A 26272-nucleotide genomic window follows, 5' to 3' on the forward strand; every position below is an offset into this window, starting at 1 on the left:
GCAGAAGAGAACTTGTAGGTGACCCCACATTCTTTCCACATAGCCTGCATATACTTCGACATAAAGTTGCTGCCATGATCCGACACAACTTCTTTAGGGAAGCCAACCCTAGTAAATATGCCGAGTAAAGCTTCTGCAACTGACTTGGCAGTTACAGTTTTCAATGGGATGGCCTCAGGATATCTGGTTGCATGGTCGACCAGCACCAAGATAAACCTATTGCCCGAGGATGTTTGCGGGTCAAGGGGACCAACGATGTCGATCCCTACCCTTTCAAATGGTACCCCCACAACTGGGAGCGGTACCAACGGAGCTTGGATTGTCGCGCCAACCTTACCAGACAACTGGCAGGAGGCACAACTCCTGCAGTGACTTTCTACTTGCACCCCCATCTTGGGCCAGTAGAAGTGCATGGATAACCTTTGCTTGGTCCTCTTCATACCAAGGTGACCAGCAAGGGGAACTTCATGCGCCAACTGTAGGAGGAAGGGCCTAACAGCAAGGGGAACCACCAACCTCCTATGGTCTCCTTCTGTAGACTCTGTGGGCTCACTATACAGGAGTCCACCTTCCCAATAAATCCTATGCGTCCCAGGAGGTTCACCCTCAAGCTGGGAGCAGGCCTGTCTCCTTAGGCCTTCCAGAGATGGGCACTCACGTTGGCCTTTACTGAATTCGTCCCTATCAGGACCTCCTTCAACTAACAAGTCTTTTAGTTCAGGGTGATCGTTGGGGTCAAATACTTCAGGCATCGCCACCTCCTCGTCAGGCCCGGGCGATTGACCAACTTCCTCCACCGCAGTGGTAGGCGAGCTCGGGGGAATATTCTCTTTCCCTCGTCTTGACTTGTCGACTCCTTTCGCCTTGGGTTTCCCCTTCGGCTGGGGCAGCGTATTGGTCTTGGCCAATGCCGCCCGTGCTTGAGACCGTGTGTAGGGTCTTTCGGCAGTGTCTCCTACGAGCCCTAAAGCTCTGAGATCATTACCTAACAAGACCTTTCCCGGGACGTTTCTCTGAATGCTCACTGGAATCCTGACTGCTGTACCATTTAAAGTAAGATTTACAGGTATTACTGGAAACATACGGAGGGGGCCGTCAGCCAACTTAGTGGGCATCAGATTAGCTCTGGCAACTTCCTCTGAGTCTACCAAGGTAGAATCCACTACAGTGCGACTGCACCCACTATCCCTAAGAGCTGGAGTATCTACTCCATTGATCAGCACACTGTCTTTAAAGTAGTGCTTGGTATTATCCGGAATCCTAGCATAAGCCTCTGCGACTTTAGGCTCCCAGGAACCCAGGGACACTAAAACTACCTCAGCCTCTATCCCGCTGGGAAATGAGTCTGAGGAGAAGGATGCTCCTGTAATCTCTTCTTCCTCGTAGGAGGAGAAGGCCAGATTAGCGGAGTGGACCCCCAAAGGTCTAACCTTACACCGGGGATCCCCCTTCACGTGGTCAGTTGCTCCACAAGCAAAACAAGATCCATTGGGTCTGTTTACATAGGGAGGCTTATTGTAACCAGAGTTCTGTTTCGAAGGCTGACCTCCACTACCCTGCGAGTTCTCTTGTGTCTTACCCTTATTTTTCTTTTTGTGGCCCTTATGAGAAGAAGATTTAGCAGATTCCCCACCCTCCATATCTTTGGACTTTTTCCCTTCCTCCTGCTTACCAGGATGAGTTTTGTCCTTATGGGACACTCGATGTGACACCCATAAGTCTGCTGCAATGGCCAGCTTCTTAGGATCTATCTCCTTCGAATCGGCCAAATGCTGCTTAAGCTCCGGGGAAGAAGAAGCAAAAATGTGTTCCAGCATGACAAGATTTATCATGCCTTCGAAGGTAGAAACCTTATAACCTTCGACCCAGCCAGTTAAGTTTTTCAAGGATTCAGTGACATAAGATACCCAAGTACCACCTTCCTTTTTCTTATACTCTCTGAAACGTTTCAAATATTGGGCCGGAGTCTTCCCAAACTTTAAAATGAGAGTTTGCTTTAACATTGCGAAATCAGCTCGCTCAGCCTTCGACATTTCCATAATGGCACTACAGCCAGAATGGGGCAGTCTGCTGAGTAACCATGCAATCTTATCAGCATTGTCAACTTGTTGAACTTCGCATGCATACTCAAACGCATTCAGCCAGTCCATAATGTCATTCCTTTCTTCATACACACTGAGCAGATCTTTCGGAAATCGTGGATGAGAGGAGGCCCCAGACCCATGTCCAGGACCCTTGGACCCATTTGCAACCTGAAGCTTGGGCAGTTCCAACTGGTGATCCCTGTCTTTTTGTTTTTCTGCCTGTTCGATTTTTAGTTTGGCTATGCTGAATTCAAGCTCCTGCTGCCTAAACCGCAGCTCTTGCTTCTTGAATTCAAGCATAGCCTCCCCATCAGCACTGGCAGAGGAAACATGAGACATCTCGTCCTCCCTGTCCTCGTGGTCGCGATGGATCAGTGCAGCGGCAGAACCATCGGTTCTACCAGTGAGAGCAGCCCCACCACCTTCCGCACTGTCCTCAGAAGTTATAGCGTCAAGCTGCGCTTCTTGCCACGCCACGATTCTTTGGATCATTTCCAATTTCGTGCCTTGAGAGGAAACACCTCTCTCCGCACACATCTTTTTCAGTGTTTCTGATTTGGAAGCATTTAAAGTTAACAAGGTATTTGTTTCCATACTGTTAGATAGGACTATGGCCTTTTTAAAGTTATACTAAAACAATTCACTACGTGTCCTGGTTGGAATAACCTGAAATGCCTTAGTTCGAGCGCAACACTGGATACCTTCAGTCGTATCCCACCGCTGTACACCAATTTGTTAAGACGGATTTCTGAACTCTGTCCTGGTGGCGCAGAAGTTCAGAAGGCCAACCTAATTACTTGGAACAGGGTAACCTCTGGACGAGCCAGACCAATCAAGGTAGCGATCGCGGCGGTCAAGACTAGGTCTCAAGAGGGGTGAGGGTGACTGAAAGCCCGCAATGAGCACACAAAGCAAGATCACTTACAAACTACTCCAAACAGTTGTTATATCAAAAATATATACACATTTATTTTAAGGCCTTTAAAACAATGACCGTAGCAAGAAAAACACAATATCACAATACTAAACCAACACATACCATATCAACACAATATATATACAAATACGACAGTCGCAAGCGTTATCTGCACGAAATGTGTAGTCCACCTAAAAGGGAAGGAAAACAGGCAGTGCGAAATAATGCTTAGACCCAGTTCGCCTTCAGCAGCACCTAACAAGATGGAAGTCCGAGCCCTGCGAAGAGTGGAGCCTTGTGCTCAAAGTACCTGCACGCGCTGGTGCCAACGGGCAAAAGGAGAAGCTCTTCGAAGGAGGTCAGGCAGTTCAGTATAGTGCACAAAGAAGAACAAGTTCCGCGACTCAAGCGCAGCCTCCACAGAAGCAGAGCGCGAGTACGGACAAGGGTGCTGTTTTACACAGCGGGGAAAGGCAATGGGCTCCTGCAGGAGGGCGACCAGATCCTAGCTATGCTACTCACCGGTCCCCGATGCAAGCAGACCCAGGCTTCTCCGCGTCAGTTTCAGCAGCTGGCAGGTTCAGAAGAGCAGGGAACGCCTCGTCGTCGTGTTGAGTAAAAAGACGTCCCAATCGAAGAAACCTGCACAGTTTGTTACCACAGCAGGGCAACGGAGCGGCCGTGTGTATTTGAGCCAAATGTACACTACTCACTTCAGACTTGGGAACGCCAAGTGTACGAAGCGTGTGAGAGTGACCAGGACTCGAAATACTACACAACCTAGCGGCGGTTACAGAGCAAGGCTCCTGTGTAAGCTGGTCAGTCAACTGGATGGCCCAGAGACGCTTCCGAAGGCTTACTGGCAGGAGATGGTGAAGATGCCGAGAATAGCTGTTCCCGCTATTCCAAGGGTCGAAGTACCAGTACAGGCCTTCTGGTTCGATCAAAGGTGAACAGGGTTTCACAAGGCGACAGCAGTGCAGAGGAGGAGTCCTTCAGCGGGTCACCAGCGATTCCTCGGTCCAGCCTCTTGGTTGCAGGATACTTGGCTCCTGTATTCCTTCGTTCGTGAGAACTCAGGAGATCGACATGGTAGTGGTGTTTCCAGCCCCCTCTTATCCACGGTTCCCTTCGCGCCAAAACGGAGGGGACCCAATGGGAGATCCGCTCATCAACACTCACACCATTCGTGGACCAATCACGGACCACGGTGGTCCCAGGCATTCACACCACCCTAGACTCTCTGGCACCCAGGATGTGTATTGGGACCAGACAACCCAGCCCACACCCTGGAGGCACACACAAGACATATAGAAGCCCGCGAAAGCACCCATGTTTCGCGGGAAAGTACATGCCCAAATAAGGAAGGCCCCGGGTCGGCTTGACCTGGGGAAGGTGAAGGGAGCAAGACGGTCAGCGGACAGGACAAAGGAGCCTCGTGGTCTGGCCATTTTGGGAGCCAGGCCACCATTTTGGGTTAAGCGCAGAAAACGCGCTTAGAACGCCAAAAGGAGCTCAAAATACAAAGAAACGATCGCTGCCACCATTCCCGTCCCTGAATCACTTGCACCGATCAGATACAATCCTAAACGAGTATCTAGGGCCTGTGGAAGGCTAGAGACCCAAGAGAGCTGTAACTTAGCTTACAGTGCCCTCTTGTGTCATGTTGCACGAAAGCCGCAACATGATAAAAGAAACTACGGGAAACAGCGTTCCCCGGTACTGACTGTCTTAAGGGCATGTCAGTTTCCCCGTAAGAAAGGAGCGAAAGCCCAGAGGAGTGCGGCAGAAGGCTGCACTTCTCTGGCAAAGTCAAGAACAAGGTGAAAAACAACAGCAAAAAGTTTAGGGGTTGCCACATGGAAGGAAAATTACCTACAATTACGAAATCTTTCCTAACACAGCCCCATCCAATATAGGCGGTGTTGCCCAGCAGGGTCACCGTCTTCATGCAGGGCCACGTGGAGGGCCCACGGCACGCTTCGCCGCACCAGCATGGTGCACAGAGACACAGGAGTCAGTTTGTGATCGACTGACAAGCCGGAAGCGGCTCGTCCTCTTTATTTACTTGGTCACATGATTACCCCCATGTGACCATGACACACTCTTGGGAGGTACCATGTCCCCCAGAATGGGGGACATGCAACAAGTATTACAGTTAGAGAGAAAATCACTGATATGCTATAGTATATTTCCATTCCCTAAACCTTTTTATTTAGAGTTTTCAAAGAGAGAAGAAACCCGTGGGAGGTAGAGAAGCATATTCTATCACCCATCGCGACAAGATACCACGTGACATTTGTTATGTTGGTCTATAGCAAAACTCAACTCACATGCACATTAGTACTGATTGTCATTTTAATGTTCTGCAGACCTTTAGCACTGATCATCAACAGAGTTATAAAAACGGACTCACAGAGCCATAAAAGTCACTTTCTGTTGGTGAATAAAAAAGTACAATGTTCAGCTCTACACTTGGAAATATTCCGCACAACATCACCACACGTAGTGCAAGTGTAATTCTCCGACACTAAAGAGCTTGAGAAATAGGGCCATCATGAAATGTTGTAGATGGGCCACACACACAGCCTAAACATGAATGCATTGCTGTATGTCTTGTAGGACCACCAGGTCAAGACGAAATCTAAAACGGTACACATTATCTAAGGGCATATAACAAGGTTTAATTGTGCAGGAAGGAGTTCAATAGACTCCTGGAAAATAATCTTCATGGCAGTGGTGAATAGAACACTTGCAATATCCAACTGCTACAGAATAGGTATCCTGCACAGATTCACAACCTTGGAGCAAATGCACATTAGCTCAGTTTTCAAATTATTAGAGCAAGACATGTACGTCACTGCACAGAGTGTGGGTAAGATTTCCGAGCCCGTACCACATTGAATCACGGTTAGTGTTTTTGCTCATTCTACCTGATTTTCACTTACTTGATCTCCATGCTGGTGTAGCGCCCTTCCACCAGTGAAGGGCAGGTGGAAGACGGTGTGAGCGTTGTAGGGTTAGTGGGAAGTGAGGGATCACTCAGCACAGTTACGGACATCTGTGATAGCTGAAAGAACAATTAGAATATACTTCATAAGGCTTATCCATCTCAGATGAGTCCATGCAAAATATCATAAAACAAGTTCAGATGGCCTTTCCACGATATATGCTAGTTTATGGCACACCAGAAGGTTAAGGTCAAAACAGAACTCTCGCCTAATTGCACGATTAATTTGTAATCACATTGAAGGAGCTACTCTGTGTTCTCCCAGGCCAGATGTTCAGTTGCAGTCAAAGCCGAGGGGCGGATTCGTGGTAGCCTTATGCCAGGTCGATTGTTTCATGCTGCCCCTGCACTGGAGTGCTTGGAGCATTCATGGTCACATGCATACCAGAAAGGCTTGCTTACGGTATGAAGGGTTGCTTATGATCATAGTGGCGCATTAAGAGTGTGAGGTGCACATTCAAGGTGACGCTTGAACTAAAAGGGTAAGCTTACGCTGCTGCCACATTAGTGGTGGTTGTTGGGGATTATGCTTATACTGGGGAAGCTTGTCAAGGATAGCACCTACTAAAAAGGGGCAAGTTAATGGTCTCACCAACAACAAAAGACATGTTCTCAAAATTGCATTGTAGAAACATTGGGATCTTGCACGACGTGCGAGACCTCACAGGAGGGAGGTGGAGCCAATAACAGCAAGGTGTGCTCTGCACACTTCTGCAAACAGATATGCTTAGAAGAGAGACGCAGAGCACCCATCTCCCACCATTTAGTTAAAGCGGATATATTTGATTATGTCTGACTGTAAGAATTACAACTATACAACTTATTTTTTAATACAGTAACATAACATCACCAAAATTTGGGAACTATAGTGGGATTTTCCGCAGCAACATTGGAAGGTACTGGTCAGTGAGAAAAGAAATGTGAAAGACAATACACATAAAATAGCACAAGTGATGGCTCCTCTTACATACAGTGCCAGGTACACCAACTTTACTGTGGAAGCAATGGCTGCAGAGTTTTAAGGTATACTTAGAAGCATTAGAAGCATACGTCTAGAAAAGTAAAGTGAGAATTGAAAAGCGGCAGTATTAATGATGCAATGGTGATATAAGTACAGACAATATTCCAGCCCTAACAAATAGGGAAAGGGAGTGTTGATTGATATGGAGAGCTCCAATGAAGAAGGACTGACAAGAAGAGGTATAGATTCGATAGCAAAAACAATGAATTGCAATACAGGCTACATTATCATGAAAGGAAACAAGAGCCCAACGAACTGACAGATGACTATCTCACAGTACTGAGAGAACGAGCAAAGCGCCAATTTGCAGGGGAAAATGTTACAACGCAACAATCCCATGCTGGAGGAAATAACACAGATTGCGCACAATATAGAAGAAAGCACAGGTGCAAAAAATGAGGGAACAGTGGCCAACAATGGAAAGAGAGACATTAAGAGTAAACAAAGTCAAATGGAAACCGGAGAGAAGGAATGCATTAAGGAATGGAAGATTATGAAAGAGAAAGGAGAAAATACAAGAGAGTACAGGCAAAGGAGAGTAGAACTAATTCAGAGAATCGTTTTATAATGCAAAACCCCATTTGAAAATGCTGTGAATTAGGCCCAGAGTGTTTCAGATGTTTGATGCAAAAGAAGAATCGCTGAGAGGTTCAAAGACCGTGCATTGGACTTATTTAATCTGTTGTATTATAAATGGGAATCATGTAGTGTTGTTGCTCTCCAATGTGCTCACGTGTGGCTTGAAAGACTATAGACATATTTGTGTATTTTCAAATCTTTGGATATCTAGGCTCGTGATGGCAATAAAATCCCCCTTTATACAATCCCACCCCACAATTCTGGGCAAGGAACTGACAGTGAGGTAGTCAAAAATCAAAATGTATTTAAAATAATAAAGTCTTTTCAACCAAGTTGGTCTCCAACTTAACCACAGGGAGATCAACACAAAACTGTTTACAGAAAATCCAAAAATCGTTTCAAAAACTGAATTACCTGCCTCTATGAATATATCACTATTGTCAGCCTACACAAGCATCCATTTTCATCACGAAATATTGTATGCATTATAATTATTCCTATACATTCTTTGATCTCAGATATACAATTTGCATTTCCGCTTCTTGGCCAGAGTATGTACATTTACATGTAAACATTCCAAGCCACTTTTCAGAACTAGTTTTTCTCAAGTATCTAGACAAATATGGTTTCAGAGAAATTAGTTCGAATAATAACTTGATAGTACATCCATAATCAACCAACTCCCCTATGCAGGTGTGATGTAGAGGTTGTATAGGCTATGTGTAGGTCATTCAAACAGTGTATGAAAAGAAATAGTGGAATTATGTTCCCTGCTGGTCTGCCCGGCCCCAACAAACCCCATCGCCATGCTCCCTCCCATGCACAATACAGACCCCCAAACAAATTAAGGAAACGTTCAGTGCAGTGCAAGTTTCAACTCCTTCCTATACTTTTATTTGAAAATGAAACCATTCCATAATAGTTTTTACAAAAATAAAAGTATAGGAACCGTAAAACTTAATCAAAACAAGCACAGGAGCATCATTCCCACCCACTTCGACCACTGCATTCAACTGTAATCACTGGCTAGCTTAAAATGTGCTCATGTAGGTGTGAATTTTAAACAATAATGTTAGGGCTCTGTCCACTCTACTCTGAAGCCACATGCATATTGTGTTCTCAAAAGATATCTGTACTGTTTTTACTAATCATGCATGTGTGACTTTCATTAAACAGGAGTGTGTTTGTGCAACTGTGAATACATCTCGCCATTCAGCTTTAAATTCACTTGTGTATGTACTGTTGTCAAGCTACTTGCATGTACAACTTTTCAATCTGTTTATGCCTTCCCAACTTTAATGTCTGTATCTGTGTGTGGTTTTAAGCCTGCATATATTTTCAGGCTGAAGATATATTATTCTCCTGTAACATGTACATGTTAAAAATCCCCCTTTTCAACCACTATACATATGGATCTGTGTGCTAAAGATCAGGCAATGTAGGGATTTGAACTTCACACAATTCTAAACAAATCAGATACATTCTTTGCACTCATATTTATTGCGCTAGCATCTGATCTATGACTATGGCTTCCGCCACATAACTGCAAGATATCACCCTAGGCGATGCTATTTTGCAAGGATATCATTATATTTAAATACTCTGTGTTTAAAATTGAGTTTCTCAATATGAAGTAGATTAGGCTTTAAAGAAAAACATCTCACTTTGCATTCATGAGGGAATACAGGGCATTGGAATATGAGCACCTGAGCACCTTTTTTAAATTTCATTCCCCACAGTTCCCTTTCCTTTATCATCCCAGATTTTACCCTGTTCAATCTATCTGCACACTTAGGGTTTGAGAGGGATTTAATGTACCTTTTGAATCTAGCATCTGATTTTGTATAGCCGGCAGGAGACTCAGCCAGCCTGAAATCATTTATTCAGCAGACCTTCCTGTTAGGGAGAATTCTCCAGAATGGCTAATTTCCCTTACCTAGTGAGTCCCTCAACAGCTTTGCTGGATTTCTGGGGTTTATTTTTTTCACCTGGTAAGAGTGTGAGCTTTTTTTCCCACTCTTACATGTGTTTTGCTGTGTATGTTGACATTTTTTGTGGTCATACACTGTGGAGCCTCACCTACTCCACAGGTATCCTCCTTTTTCTGTGTGTTACACAGCACCATCAGTGCAGTGATACAGGGTTGTCCTTTAGACTTCCCAACTCAGACTCCATTTTCTGGGACTGACTACTGTCTCCCAGAACATATAAAGTTGCCATTAACTTTATTAGCCTCTGTAAAACCACAGACCCAGTACACCCTATCTTACAAAGAGTACTGGAAAGGGTAAATACTTATCCCTTTTTGTCTGTTTCTCTTGGAGCATTTTTTCACTCCCTTTTCATCAAGACTTGGCTGGTGGCAGTGGTAACTACCCTATTTTTTCTACCGCAATTATCTTAAATAACATTGGTATTGTAAGTGACTCCAATCAAGCAATCCCACTAAGTCAGTGCCTTGTCTGGGATGCCCAAGGGAAGCCCTTATTTATATATTTTTATGGCAAGTTATAATCCGGATGATGAACCCTTGTATAACACCCCTCTCTTAGAATACCCTGACCCCACTGAGCCAAGAAGTATATTTGTTTTACAAATTTAAAAGGTTTATTTGAAAAATTAAACAATATATATATATATATATCACACTTTTATAAATAAATTGATAATGGATAGCACACTTGTGAATATGAGCAGTAATCAGCAATAGGTAATCCTACAGTAGCACAGTTCTTGGTTACTTATGAATAGGAAAAGAAAAATAAGGTGCTAGAGAATGCCTTTATGGCTTCAAGGACAATGCAATGATGAATGAAATGCAGTACAGAAAATAACTGGATATGGCTTCAACAAAAGACAATGTAATCACTTTTCCTTGACAATTCACTCCCCCCTTTATGCAATATAAGGCGATGGAAAGAAGAGCACACAGTTCTCAGGAATGCAATCAAATACAATACGAAATTCAGTCCCCCCCTAGCAAGCTTAGAGAAAAACAGGTATGATTTTAAAACACAGGCCAAAAATGCTTTGAATGTGGTGGCAATGAAGTGAAATGATGCTAAAATTGATTTTAATTCCCTGTAGAGGTTCAGGGTGAGTGATGGCTAGTTGGTATTAGTTCAGGCTCACTTTAGCAATGCTCTATGAGTAATTAGCAGGTTAAAAAACGAATTTCAAGGATGGAAGCAAAGGCAAATATTTTCACACGTGGCTGGAATGATTGCAAATGTCAAATCGCGGGAAATTAGTCACGCGCGTCGAGCGTAATTACGGAGGCACTATAAGGAGTAGGAAGTCGGTTCTAGGTTCGTTGGAAAGCTTAGAATCTTAGCTTTAAGATAAAAGTTCAATTTCGTTCCAGAGATACGGACGATTTTGTGAAGGTAGTTTTTCGGATTTGAAATTTAAAAGTTCAAAATGGCAGATGACAGTTTTCAGCTTTAAAAAGGACAGAATGACACACACGATTCCTATGAGGTAGTTCTAAATAGGTTAAAATAGTTGTAATTAGATGATTTTACACTAGAGATTGGTTTTGGCACAGTGCTAGCTGGGTACTCACACTAGATTTTGAACAGGAATGGGCCTCGTCACGGATCGGGTCAGGATTGGCTGCGGTCCTCTCGCCACTTGGACTGGTTCTGCGCACAGCACTTCACAGCGATCTGGTCTGGGTCTGCTAGCGGCACTGCACAGCGATCTGGTCTCTGGGTCTGGCAAAAGTTCTTGGCACTGCTTTCTGGATACTGCTACAGGTTCTTGCAAAAATTCTTGGCAAAGAATTCAAACAGCTCGCCCGGCTGTTGAATAGTTTGATTGGTTTTGAGGCCTCCTGAAGAGGATTCAGCTTGTGGATTCAGGACTCTCTGCTACAAATTCTGGAGTTAATTTCTGGTCTCTGGAGATTGATGGATTTGAAGTCTGGATCTCTGGATGTGAAGTCTGAAGTCTCCCGGCAAAGCGTCCCGCAAGAAAGTGGAAAGTGAATGTCTCTACCTGGGTTTCAATGTTCCTTTTTATGTGTTTTGAAAATGGGTGTGTGCCTGGGCCTAGCTAAGCCTGCCCCTCTCACTTGTCATTGGCCCAGTTCTCCCCTTTCCCTTGATTGGGGAGCCGGGTTGTGTGTCATCTTTATGGCTTACAGAAAGACACTTCCCTTGTCAATGTGCACACAAATCTATTTCTGATCCAAATACATATTTCCTAGATACACAATTTGTTGAAATTACATGTACACATTATATATTCCTTATGGTCCATGCTTGTCCGACTCTGATCTTCCTGGGGGCTTGCATTAAAAAATGACAACTTAATTTTGTTTTTAATTGGTTTACCAATGTTAAATCTGTATCAAAAATTACACCAGTGTACACCCTCCTTCTACACTTATTCCAGTAATTTACTAGGTTTCTAGCATAAACCCGGTGTCTGTAATATCAATTAATAGCGGAGTTTGGTCCTAGAACACCGTAGAAATTGGAGTTTGGACTCAAATCGTGAGGGCATTTTTCATACTAAGAATCTCAAAATTGTACATTCCTGTCATTTGAATACAATAAGTTATATGTTTCTATAAAATATATATTTGCTGCAATAGGAATCCACACTCAAGTCTGGCCCGCCCCTTGAAGCTGGGTGGGTCAGGGATCACATGTCTGCTCCCAGGCAGAGCTCTGTTTACAGTCAACATTCAAAATTAACATACCCCATTCAACTGAAAGGGGCTATTGTCTCTCTCCTCCAGGCTGAAGGGGAAACCCCCGCCCTCTCACTCAGAAGGGCCATGTGATATCCTGCCTCCTTTTGTGAGTCTCTGGGGTGTTAAGAGTTCTCAGCCTCTAGGCCTCTGGGAACAGCAGGTGGCTAAGATTTTTAATTAACCAACAGGCTTTGAAGTCCCAGTTAGGTTGCATCCTCTTGCACTCCTGAGATACATTCCTACTGTCAGAGTTTAGATCGCTAGCGCCAGTTTGTGGACAAAGCTGGTACTGCACCCATTTTTGGGATCTGTCTTGAATTAATACATTTCAATAGAGTGGTCTTTTGCTTGATAGTATAGGACCCTTGCTTAACATTGTTTTGATGGCATCCTTACAGTAGAGTGGTGATGTGGAACCCCCCACAAGAAGGTTGTATCTTTAGAGTGGTCTTGTGCCCATGATTTGAGCAACTTTTTGACATAAAAAAATGGATTTTGAACAGAACCACCTTTCTTTGCACTGGTGGATGGCAGATGAGGTGACCATTTTGGTGTGCGCAAACTGCGCAGTTCTCCTGGATTCTGGCGTGAATGTGGGCGGCGACAGCTCATCCCCACATCCACCCAGTCTATTGATTTAGTTTGTTCTGGGATAGAATAATGGGCGGCGACAGCTCATCCCCACATCTACCCAGTCTATTGATTCAACATGGGTCAAAACACTTGACAAGCCCCCCCGCCTGACTGCGCTTTGATTTCTAGTCGAGGGGGAGTCGGGTGCAAAGGATGTTTTGATCCACGCGCTGGTAAGTCCGCATCATCTTCTTCCAGTTCCGTAGGTGGCACAGTTCAGCATCTTTTCCTCCATCCGGTTGGATCGATCGCTTCTCCTCGCCTGTCCTGATGGGAATATTGGGCGGTACCCCGGGCCCTTCGGGTCTCTGCTCCCGGTCCCCGGTCGTCCTTCTTGGTCAGTCTCCATGGTTTCCTCTCTCCTAGGATGATAAAGCAAAAGCGGCAATACCTATTCATAGACATTTTTCCACCACTATTGATCTAGTGGGGCGGCATGTACATTTTATAACTGAAGAGACATAGCATTCTTATTTTGACAAACAAGATATAATATGAAAAAAAAAATTCAAATCATAATATTTTAGAGACTATATGTGGGATATTTTAGGATGGGAACTGAATTAATCTGGAGCGGTCCCCTCTGGTATTGCTGAGGACTCCTCCAGTTGTTGCAGAGTGTGCCTGGGATGGCAACACTTTAGCTGATTAATATGGACCCACTTGTCTTCCCCTTCCCCCAGACTACCTTTGGGGATGCGGATTTTATAGGCTACAGGGGAGATTTTGTCTATAATTTCAAACGGTCCCTTCCACGTAGGCAAATATTTTCGCTGTTTGGCCTGGTTTCTTTGGAAATTGTATAGATAGACCCAGTCCCCCACCTCGTATACTTTCCTGGTGGTTTTCAGGTCGTAGTGGGTCTTCATGCTATCAGCTGATCTTTCTAGATTCCGCTGAGCATAGGCAAAAGCATGTTGGAGGTGTTTCCTTAAATTCTCCACATACTCATGAGTTGTGGAGGCATTTATCAACGTTTGCTCTTGGGTCCTGTAGAGCAAATGCTGGGGAAGCACCATCTTGCGTCCGGTCATCAACTCAAATGGTGACATTTTAGTTGCAGATGAAGGGGTAGATCTGATGGCCATTAGGACCAGAGGTAATCGGATATCCCAACTTGGCCCAGAATCTGCCACAAACTTTTTTAAGATGCTCACAATGGTTCGGTTGTATCTCTCTACTGCTCCAGAAGAAGCTGGCCTGTAAGCAATGTGTAGCTTCCTTTTAACCCCCAGTATCTCCCACATCTTGGTCATTACCTCGCTGGTGAAATGGCTACCTCTGTCTGACTCAATCCTTTGAGGTAGACCAAAACGGGAAAAGATGTGGTTAATCATCAGGGCAGCTGCTGTTTCTGCCTTGCAATTTGGGGCTGGGAGACATTCCACCCACTTGGTAAACAAGCATGTGACGGTCAACATGTACTTGTTTCCTCTAGACGAGCGAATCACAGGGCCTACAAAGTCGATTTGCAAATCTGTCCATGGCAGTGACATCCCCCTCTTTTGGAGAGGCGCACGGTGTGTGAGGGATGATGGCTGAAATTGTGCACACACAAGACACCCTTCAAGTATTGGTCGAGGTCCTGCCCCATGTGTGGCCAGTATGCAACCTCTCTTAAGATCTCAAGTGTTGTCTGCAACCCCATATGACCGGCAGTGGCCGCATCATGGGCGTGACTTAACATCAGGCTTCGGAATGAGGTAGGGACCACCCACTGATCATGGCCAGCTTGGGATTTCCTTACCAACAAATCGTCTTGGATTCGGAACCTTTTTGAACATTTCATCAACACTCTTAGGTCCTCTTTCCCAATGTAATCGGTATCCGTTAGGGGAAAGTTCTCAGGGTCCTGAATGTGTTGGTAAAACTTACCAATTATTGGATCCCCCTTCTGAGCTGTAATCAAATCAGCATCAGGGGTCTCTTTACTCCATTGTGCAGTTGAAAGATCATTGTGAGCATTTGCCTGGGACCTAGTGATAGCAGTGACCTGGATTTCCCCCAACAGGGACTCTATGTCTATTAGATCCCCTTGGATGGCCCCGGTTTTGGCCAGCTGATCAGCTAAGTCATTTCCAGTTTTGTCTGGTCCCTCTACTTTGGAATGACCCTTGATCTTTTTCCAGTAGATGGTCATCCCATTCGAGGTGACCAGGTCATCAATGTTTTGAATTAACTTCCCATGTTTCAAAGGTTTGTTATTAGCACATAGCATGCCTCTGGTTTTCCAGTTAACCAGGTGCTCCACGAACCCGTTCCGTACATAATCCGAATCTGTGATTATGACCAGTTCGTGGAGTTGATGTTGGACAGCAGTGAGGATGGCTTGATGCACAGCCATCAATTCTGCCACCTGACTACTTCGGGGACCAATTTTGTATCCAGCAGAGGGTTCTGGGGACTCATTCACCCATGCATTCCCTACGCCGGCCACCAGTTCTTTCGCCCCGTTGTTGTCAACATGGTAAGAGCATCCATCCACATAGACAGTGGGCATTCCCACACACTTGTCTTCTTCAAAGACTTTGTGTGGGGAATTAAGGTATGCCTCCATGTTGTCCTTGATTTTTAGACTTTCGTCCTCGAGCCAGTTTTCTCTGGCACAATCATGCAAGTCAGCCAGACCTTGCGCGAGGGAACTCTTCTTGTTTTGGCCATATCTGACCTCCACAGGAAAGCTTTGCATTGACAGAATCCAGGAAGTAATTCGGGAATTACTCACATTTCCGGCCCGGATTCTGTCACTTTGGAGGTATTGCAGAGGCTGGTGTGGAGTCTCCACTATGATGTGTTCCCCCTGGATAAACGGGCGGTAATTCTTCAATGCCCACACCGTTGCCAGGAGTGCCTTCTCACGATCGTTGAATTTTTCCTCCACACAGGATAAAGTTTTGCTCGCATAGGAGATTACTCTATTGACCTTGTCATGCTTTTGGTATAATACTGCCGTCAAGCACGTATTAGAGAACCCTGTCTCCAGGAAGAACTCCTTGTTTCTGACAGGGTAAGCTAGGCAAGGCGCTTGTGAGAGGCTTCTCTTGAGTTGCTTTACTGCCTCGGATTGTTCTGGACCCCATTCCCACTTGCCCCCCCCTTCAAGAGATGAATAAGGGGTCTGGTGATCTCTGCGTAGCCCTCAATGAACTTCCTGCTGTAATTAGTCAGTCCAAGGAGGCTCCTTAGTTCCCGCAGAGTTGTGGGATCCTTCAGTCTCTGAAGTGCTTCCACTTTCTTTTCTTGGGGACAGAGACCCTGAGGAGTAATCTAATGCCCCAAGAAATTAACACGGGTTCTACACCACTGTGCTTTCTGAAAGGAAAGTTTTGCTCCGGCGGCCCTCAACTGTGTCATAACATAACGGATCTCCGCTATGTGTTCTTCCACAGATGAACTTTTGATGAGGACATCATCTACATAAGACAGGTTACCCCTCGTACCCAGGTCGGGCATGGCCTTATGTAGGAAAATGTTGAATTCATTGCTGGAGTTGAGGTATCCGAAGGGAGTCCGGGTCCATGTGTACTGCTGGCCCCCAAAGGTAAAAGCCAGTTTGTATTGGTCCTCCCTACTGACAGGCACGGTCCAGTATCCATTGGTCAGGTCTATTGCAGTGAATACCTGTGACCCCTGGATCTGGGCCAGCCCCTGATCAATGTAGGGCAGAGGCCATCGGGAAGTATGGACCCATTTGTTGAGCTCCCTAAGGTCGGCGCAGAGTCTCCACTGGCCGTTTGGCTTCAATATTCCCAGCACCGGATTATTGAAGGTGCTGTGTACTGGATATTCCTCGGGACTCAAGGTTCTTAATTATTTCAGTAAGGGACTCCATGGATGCGAGAGGCAAACGATATTGCTTCACAAACATTGGAGCCATGCCAGGGTCCGTGGGAATTGTTGTTGTGTGGATGTCGGTGCGACCACAGTCATATGAGTCTACCGCAAAGAGGGTTTCAACTTTTCCTTCTGTCCCAAAGTCACACATGCATCAGCTAGGTTGACTCTCTCTTCCACCATCTGCCTGAAGCCTGGAAAGACTTCTGGTTTTGCTATCTCAGCGGCCTCCTCCAGCTGGGTGGAGAAGTCCCTGGTCAGAGTGCTGATTTGGACCGGAGGCTTCAGGTGGGAAAGGCAGCCCTCATGGACCTGGAAAATCACCTCATCCCCTCTGAAGTCACAGGTCACATCTTCCTTACCATAAGGGCAAGAAGTGTACACCAGGAAGTTCCCCCCATGCCGGGTGAAAATCCTGTCTGGTGTTGTATTGTCCTCACTGTCACTGTCAAAACAGTCCTTGGGGATCGGTCCTAACAGTTCATTTCCTAAATCAATGGAGAAATGTTGGTCATCAACCGCCATTCCAATGATGTGCCTGCGGCTAGAGTAATACTCTGTAAGTCGCTGTTATCCACCTCTATTGGAATGGTGTCATGTTCTATGTTGACTAATGGTGTTGGGTTTACCCCTAACCCTTGTTGTTGGAGAGAAGCATTTAGATGAATATAAGCATCAGGGTTTTTCAATTTTTGTCCTCTTTTAACTTTCACTTCCAGGGAGAATTGTCGGGTCCTTTCCGGGATGGTGACTTCCTCTTTAATCTGAATTTCAACTGCATAAGGTAGCAATTGAGCTGACCTAAATGCTTTTTCTGGATCATCAAAGCCCATGGGATTATCCGCTAATCGGGACCAAGCTTTGAAGTTTATTAGGTCCAAACTAATGGCAAAGTGATTGAGAATGTCACTGCCTAAGTAAAAGGCGGCAGTGACGTCTCGCACGACCCAACAATTATTGACTATGCTCTTGTTGCCAATGGAGATTTTGAGCATACACCTGCTTGGCAGGAGATGTTTCGAATTGGGTGCTTCCAGGTCCATTTGCCATTTGTCTATCAGTTTGAATGTGGGAATGGCTGGATCTTTTGGGAGTTGTCGGAACATGGCTTCACTAATGAAGCTCTTACCATTGTTCACACACACTCGAGCGAGAACAGAGTCCTTCCCATCATTTAACTGAACAGGGATGAACAATTGCTCTCCAATTTGCTGAATATCAACCAGGCTCTGAGCTGATTTCACATCTTTCTGGACTATAGGAGTGGGAGTGTCTGATTGTGGATTGGTAAAGAATTTCAGAGTATTTCCTTCCAGTGTGGAATACCACCTTAAACTGGAAGGAAGGTTGATTTTCAGAAATAGAGAGGATCCCCCATCACCAGTCTGTTGCCCTACTGCTATTACTGTCATGTCTGGAATTTGGTTGTTCTGGAAGTGAAATTCTACTTGGTCAGATTTTTGTTCAAGCATGTGGCAGGTGCCGTTTAAACTAACTTGGTTGACACTGTGTTTGAATTTAATTGGTCGGCTAGTCTGGGTCCAGAGGACCTTGTTCACGCAATCTATTAGGGGTGACAACCTTCTCAGGAGGTCATTCCCTAGTAAACAAGAGGTGCCCTCTGGAGTTACTACTATGACTGGGTGTTTCACCTTGTGTCGGCCAATTTTAATGTCCAGGTCTGCAGTCCCCTCAACGGGAATTTCCTTCCCGTCAAAGTTCTGCAGTTGTCCAGGAAGAGAGGTGAGAGGAATTCGGTAATTCCCGCCCCTTCCTGCATTTATTTCATCAAAGGCCCTTTTGGACAGAAGGGTAGCTTGGGATCCAGTGTCCACCAGTGCCAAAATTGTACCCTGCCCCTGTACTTGTACCGGGGCATAGTATCTTCCCTCCTTCTCCTCAAGGGGCACAGATAATGCACAATTTTGGACAACTGGTGGGCTAATTTTCTGGTTTTGGACCTGGCGAGAGAAGAGATTTGGGCAGAATTCTGTGGAGAGCCTGGGGAATCTGAAAGAAAAAGTTGGCAACTGGAAATGGTTTCGGGTTCTGGGCCGCCCCCCCCTTTTTGGAAGCAGTCATCAGGATGGGTTTGATCCACAGGATTTTGGTATTGTTGGTTCTGGGATAGAATGATGGGCGGCGACAGCTCAATCCCCACATCTACCCAGTCTGTTGATTCGGTTTTAGGTTCCCCTGGTTCCGGTTCTGGGCCGCCCCTGCCTTTTGGGAGGCAGTCACCAGGATGGGTTTGAACCAGGGGTTTTTGGCTTTGTTGGTTCTGGCATAGGATGATGGGCGGCGACAGCTCAATCCCCACATCTACCCAGTCTGGGTTGAAATCTCTTGGGACCCATTTTTCCTTGGGAGGAGTTCCCCCATCTCTGAAGGAGAAGATCCTTTTCCCAGGATCTTCTGAGGATCCCTCTCCCTCAAATTGGAAGACCTGTACCTCCTCCACAAAGTGGGTCTGGTTGGGTCCTTTGTTTCTCCTACCCCCCCTCTGCTCCTTGGGAGGCAGGCTTTCAGGGGCAGGAGATTTTGTTTCCAGTTCCTGGTTTTCCAGGGGCTGTTTACAAGTTGGGAAGGAAGCTTCCTTCAAGGCTTTACACCCCCCTTCCCCTTGTGCCTCCTCCCTGGGAACCGGTGGGTTATCGAAGTGCTGCCCCCGTCATTTTGCTGGAGCACCAGGCCCAGAGTTTGGGACATTCTGCGGTGGCATGCTCATCTGAGGGTTCTGTTGAGCCCTCAGTATGTGACCCAGATCCCGTGCCATATTTTGGACCTGGTGCTCAAGTTGTGAAACCCGCTCAGGCTGATACGGGGCTCTATTTTCTCCCCTGGGCTGATCCCGGGAAGGGTAGCTATACCTTCTCTGGTAATACCCCGGATTGGGAAGATTTGGGTACCCCTCCACCCTTGGCCTCCCCTCTCCCGGATTAGGTGGTCTGGGCTCAGGGAATTGGGGAAAGAAGGATGGATGGTTTTGGGGTTGGAAATTGGGTGGATACCTGGGAAAAAAGTTCTGCCCAGTGTTTGGGGAATTTCTGCCCTCCTGTGGGAAGTTAGGAGGGAAGTTCCCTGGGTCAGGTGCTTGGCTGGATCCCCCCCCTTGGGCTGGGGGAGTCCACACATAACCCAGTATCGGTCTGTTTCCCTTGTAGCGGGGATTTACATAGTCAGGGGAGCGGGGGACCCATTTGTGGGACTACCTCCTCGACTCCCTGTCTGTGACTGGCCCGAGGGCCTTCTGGGCTGTGAATTATTTGGTGCAGGCAGGTTTTTAGGCCCCCCCATCTCCAAATCTAAAACGGGGGCAACCTTTACTCTGCCACCTTGGCAGCAGCAGGGGTGCTGTTGGTTTTGGGTTTTTTCTGCGCATTACTTTTATTTTCTATGGGCTTCTGCACCTCATAGATGCGGGTGGCTTGCTCAATGACCCAGACTTAAGATCTTTTCTCGTGAAAATCTCTCACGAGCTGGGTCATTATGTACTTGGGAAGAGCATGGAAAAATGTGTTGATGAATTCTCTGCTGTCCGTGCGCACCCTTCTGGTGGTCTGCGCAAAGGCACGCTTCAATTCTTGCACAAATTCTTGTGGGGCCTGATCCTCCCCACATTGCAAATTGTAGGCTGCCTTGCGAGCCTCTTGAGGATTTCTATGAACAGAAAAATGTTTCAAGATGGCCGCCCTATATGCGCACCATCTTGAATGGTTTTGGTCCTCCAGCCCTGCAAAGAAACTGGAGTATTCTGGGGAGAATGTCCATTTGACGTACTGGATGCAGCTACTGCTGTCCCCCAAATGGAAAGTCTCCATCATTTGCTCATAGAGCTCCAAGTGTTCCCAAACAGAATATTTGGTGTTCTTATGATAAGGCGTGATGACACTCCTTATTGCCTTTATTTGTTTCAATGGGTCCTTAAGCAAGGCCCTTTTTGCCTTATTGGCCTTTTTGGTTCGGGTAACCCTGGTCAATTCATCCTCTGACTCCGAAGCACTGCTCCCAGAGGTGCCCGTCTGATCTTCCAGGTTTTCCCGGATTCTGCGAGCCTGGGAATGGCTAGCAGAATGTGAGGACCTGGTCTCCTGTGTCCTGTAACGCTCAGAGGAGTCTTCAGATCCCTCCTTGCTGCCAGGATTTGATGGGTACCCCCCCTACTGACCTAACTGGGCAGAGGTTTTCAGGATGCCCTTAATGGGCCTACTCTCCTGGGGCTCCCCACTAAATTGCACTGTGCTTGGGTGCCCATACCCAGATGCCCGCCCCTCCATTCCTGGGTGGTACTGGCCTATGAGCCCCATACTTTTGGCTGGATAGTAATCTGCCATCCCTGTGGCCCTGTGCTCATGTGCGCCAGGGGACATGGGGGTGGCAGAGTCCAGGGACTGAGAGAGATGAAGGCCTCCGGTACTAGGGCTCCTGAGGTTATGCTCAGGCGTTTCCCTTTCCCAGCGAACTTCATCTCTGTCAGCCCCTGCTCCCTATTGCAATGCAAGAGCCTGCCCCTTCAGTTCCTCAGTTAAGGCCTTACTAGACTCTATAAGTCTCTCCTGCATCGCTACCTGTTGCTGGAGCCTATCATTTTGCTGGCAGAGAGCCTCATTCTCTCTATGTGCCTCCTGATTGGTCCTGGAGTACTGGGCCAGTCTTTGCTGCAGGAGGGTTACCTCCCGAGTCCCATCCCTACTCGCCTGCTCCTTTCTTGCCAGAGCCTCTTCCACCCTCCTGGTGTGCTCTAACAAGTTCTGATGCTCTTTTTGGAGGTCACCCAGCCCCTGGAGGGCCATGTGATTTTCTGCAGTTTTTCTTTTTAAATGGCAGACTTCCTGGCCTAAGGTGTCCCTTTCCTGACTAAGAGTCTGCATCTGTGCTGCCAGGTCGTCCCTTTGCCTTTGGAAGGCACCAGCTTTCTGGCGCTCCTGATCAAACTCTGCCTGGGTATCCAGGTCTTTCAGAATCAATTTATTGCTTTCCTTTTTCTCTCTGTCTAATCGAATTTGCAGGGTGGCTACCTGCTCTGTGCATGCCCTGTTGAAGTCAGTTGTTGCTCCAGCTTTTTCTGGCTCTGCAGTAGGGAGTCCAAACCTTCTTGGTACTCCTTCTGCAAGGCCAGAAATCTGGTATCCCGGTCAGCCTTTTCCTGTTGCAACATATCCATATCCTCCTTTATTTTAGTGATGTACTGTCTGCTGTCATTTTCTGACTCCTGGCTCCTGAACAGCCTCTGCTCAGAAGAGTCCAGGTCAGATTGGGCCTGCTCTAACGCAATCTGTCGCCTGTTTGTCAGATCTTGGCCTTCAGCACATTTATCCTGCATGGCTCCCATATATAGATACAAATATGCCGCTATCCTAACGATCTTATTGTGTTCATCTTTGGCCTTGGGGGCCATATAAAATTCACTCAGGGCCACATGTAATGGACCCTGATCACTCCATAGATCTGACCCTGTTTCAGTGACCTCTTGCGCAATTGCCTGCAACCAGACCGTTTGGTCCTGATGAGTCCACTCACCTCTCACAAATAGCTTATGTAAGAAGTGCTCTCTGGCTATTTTGATGTCTACCAGTGTCGTCATTCTGGAGATTTGAGTTCCTTCCTGACTTACCGAAGTTTGTATTTTATTTTGCAAAACAGACCGTTTCCTTAGAGCGTTCCTTTGAGGGGTGCTTTCACAGTGTAAAACAGCGTGGTGATCTAACCAGATATGTGTATCCGGTCAGTTGGCACACTGTATTAAGCTGCACAAGTGGTAAATCTAACCCAGAATTCCCGGCTACGAGCCCCACTATGTGACTCCAATCAAGCAATCCCACTAAGTCAGTGCCTTGTCTGGGATGCCCAAGGGAAGCCCTTATTTATATATGTTTATGGCAAGTTATAATCTGGATGATGAACCCTTGTATAACACCCCTCTCTTAGAATCCCCCTGACCCCACTGAGCCAAGAAGTATATTTGTTTTGCAAATTTAAAAGGTTTATTTGAAAAATTAAACAATATATCACACTTCTATAAATAAATTGATAATGGATAGCACACTTGTGAATATGAGCAGCAATCAGCAATAGGTAATCCTACAGTAGCACAGTTCTTGGTTACTTATGAATAGGAAAATAAAAATAAGGTGGTAGAGAATGCCTTTATGGCTTCAAGGACAATGCAATGATGAATGAAAAGCAGTAGAGAAAATAACTGGATATGGCTTCAACAAAAGACAATGTAATCACTTTTCCTTGACAATTCACTCCCCCCTTTATGCAATATAAGGCGATGGAAAGGAGAGCACACAGTTCTCAGGAATGCAATCAAATACAATACGAAATTCAGTCCCCCCCTAGCAAGCTTAGAGAAAAACAGGTATGATTTTAAAACACAGGCCCAAAATGCTTTGAATGTGGTGGCAATGAAGTGAAATGATGCTAAAATTGATTGTAATTCCCTGAGAGGTTCAGGGTGAGTGATAGCCAGTTGGTATTAGTTCAGGCTCACTTTCGTTGATTTTCATTCCTAGGACAAACGGTTCCAGAGATACGGACGATTTTGTGAAGGTAGTTTTTCGGATTTGAAATTTAAAAGTTCAAAATGGCAGATGACAGTTTTCAGCTTTAAAAAGGACAGAATGACACACACGATTCCTATGAGGTAGTTCTAAATAGGTTAAAATAGTTGTGATTAGATTATTTTACACTAAGAGATTGGTTTTGGCACAGTGCTAGCTGGGTACTCACAATAGATTTGGGACAGGAATGGGCCTCGTCACGGATCGGGTCAGGATTGGCTGCGGTCCTCTCGCCACTTGGACTGGTTCTGCGCACAGCACTTCACAGCGATCTGGTCTGGGTCTGCTAGCGGCACTGCACAGCGATCTGGTCTCTGGGTCTCCGGTTCTGTTATCGGTTCTGGATACAGCGTCTCTGGTTCTGGCAAAAGTTCTTGGCACTGCTTTCTAGATACTGCTACAGGTTCTTGCAAAAGTTCTTGGCAAAGAATTCAAACAGCTCGCTGTTGAATAGTTTGGTTGGTTTTGAGGCCTGCTGAAGAGGATTCAGCTTGTGGATTCAGGCCTCTCTGCTACAAATTCTGGAGTTAATTTCTGGTCTCTGGAGATTGATGGATTTGAAGTCTGGATCTCTGGATGTGAAGTCTGAAGTCTCCCGGCAAAGCGTCCCGCAAGAAACTGGAAAGTGAATGTCTCTACCTGGGTTTCAATGTTCCTTTTTATGTGTTTTGAAAATGGGTGTGTGCCTGGGCCTAGCTAAGCCTGCCCCTCTCACTTGTCATTGGCCCAGTTCTCCCCTCTCCCTTGATTGGGGAGCTGGGTTGAGTGTCATCTTTATGGCTTACAGAAAGACACTCCCCTTGTCAATGTGCACACAAATCTATTTCTGATCCAAATACATATTTCCCAGATACACAATTTCTTGAAATTACATGTACACATTATATATTACTTATGGTCCATGCTTGTCCGACTCTGATCTTCCTGGGGGCTTGCATTAAAAAATGACAACTTAATTTTGTTTTTAATTGGTTTACCAATGTTAAATCTGTATCAAAAATTACACCAGTGTACACCCTCCTTCTACACACATTCCAGTAATTTATTAGGTTTCTAGCATAAACCCGGTGTCTGTAATATCAATAAATAGTCGGGTTTGGTCCTAGAACACCGTAGAAATTGGAGTTTGGACTCAAATCGTGAGGGCATTTTTCATACAAAGAATCTCAAAGTTGTACATTCCTGTCATTTGGTTACAATAAGTTATAAATGTTTCTATAAAATATATATTTGCTGCAATAGGAATCCACACTCAAGTCTGGGCCGCCTCTTGAAGCTGGGTGGGTCAGGGATCACATGTCTCTGCTCCCAGGCAGAGACATGTTTACAGTCAACATTCAAAATTAACATACCCCATTCAACTGAAAGGGGCTATTGTCTCTCTCCTCCAGGCTGAAGGGGAAACCCCCGCCCTCTCACTCAGAAGGGCCATGTGATATCCTGCCTCCTGTTGTGAGTCTCTGGGGTGTTAAGAGTTCTCAGCCTCTTGGCCTCTGGGAACAGCAGGCGGCTAAGATTTTTAATTAACCAACAGGCTTTGAAGTCCCAGTTAGGCTGGATCCTCTTGCACTCCTGAGATACAGTCCTACTGTCAGAGTTTAGACCGCTAGCGCCGGTTTGTGGACAAAGCTGGTACTGCACCCATTTTTGGGATCTGTCTTGAATTAATACATTTCAATAGAGTGGTCTTTTGCTTGATAGTATAGGACCCTTGCCTAACAATGTTTTGATGGCATCATTACAGTAGAGTGGTGATGTGGAACCCCCCACAAGAAGGTTGTATCTTTAGAGTGGTCTTGTGCCCATGATTTTAGCAACTTTTTGACATAAAAAACGCATTTTGAACAGAACCACCTTTCTTTGCACTGGTGGGTGGCAGATTAGGTGACCATTTTGGTGTGCGCAAACTGCGCAGTTCTCCTGGATTCTGGCGTGAATGTGGGCGGCGACAGCTCATCCCCACATCCACCCAGTCTATTGATTTAGTTTGTTCTGGGATAGAATAATGGGCGGCGACATCTCATCCCCACATCTACCCAGTCTATTGATTCAACATGGGTCAAAACCCTTGACAGTATTGTTTTAGGCTATCTTGGTAGCCTCGAACTTAAACCCGCTAGAACATATGTTTTATTATGGTTCCAGCTGGGTTTATTCGCCATTTCTTTATGAAAATGTCCTTCTCGTGTTTTACTCTGTGCACCAAACCAGGTTTGATTCCTTTGTTCACCGTCTTTTTGCGGGCTGCTACGCAGAAGCCCTCCTTAGGCACCTGTATGTCTGGGGGGGACAGGATATGAGGGAGGGGTTTAGGACTCCCTGCACAGGGTCTCCTTGGAGACTCATGTCGCACTCTGAAATGATTGGCTGTGCTGACTGTCCCGGTGGGACAGCCAGCCTGCTGTGTGATTGACAGCCGGGCTGTGTGAATGGGGGAAAACTGCATAAAAAGCAGGTCTCTGGGGCTGGAAAGGCAGAGTCGCCACTGGAACGAAAGAACCGACGAGGAGCTGATGGAAGAGGACCCCTACCATGACTGAACTGCCCGGTGAAGCCCTGCTGCAGGTCCGGATCCTCAAACTCCAACGACAGAGTAGATCCTCCAAGAATCTTCTTCCCCTGAGCTGTTGGGACCAACCAGTTCGCCCAAACTGCAAGCCAGGACTCCCTCCTCTGGTCGAATTCGCTGTACAGAGCCGGTCGGACCTAGCTTGGGTTTTAAGGAGCGTACCTTTTGATATGTTGCATTGCTCTGCCGCTGGTTTCTTCCCTGGGCAGTGCAGGACCCTCCAGTCTTCCTACTTCATGTCAGTCCGACAGTCGCTTCAGGAACCGTGAGCATGCAGGAACTGCCAGGAACATCTGCCTCAGCTACAGCTTCTTCTCCATTTAAAGGTACTGTGCAAATCCGGTTGTTCATTTCGTTC

At 46.1% G+C, this 26272-nt stretch overlaps 1 protein-coding gene across 7 annotated transcripts in view; it reads right to left on the minus strand.

The window, feature by feature from the left end:
• Positions 1 to 26272, minus strand: part of KIF1A (kinesin family member 1A) — a 4129412-nt gene that overhangs the window by 836377 nt on the left and 3266763 nt on the right. For all 7 annotated transcript variants that reach the window (XM_069618139.1, XM_069618143.1, XM_069618141.1 and 4 more), the window contains one exon: positions 5949 to 6070. In XM_069618139.1, coding sequence (XP_069474240.1) covers positions 5949 to 6070 — 122 coding nt within the window. The remainder of the gene's footprint in view (positions 1 to 5948; positions 6071 to 26272) is intronic.

Source organism: Ambystoma mexicanum, chromosome 10 (assembly GCF_040938575.1).
Source record: "Ambystoma mexicanum isolate Mex_15411 chromosome 10, UKY_AmexF1_1, whole genome shotgun sequence".
NCBI lineage: Eukaryota > Metazoa > Chordata > Amphibia > Caudata > Ambystomatidae > Ambystoma > Ambystoma mexicanum.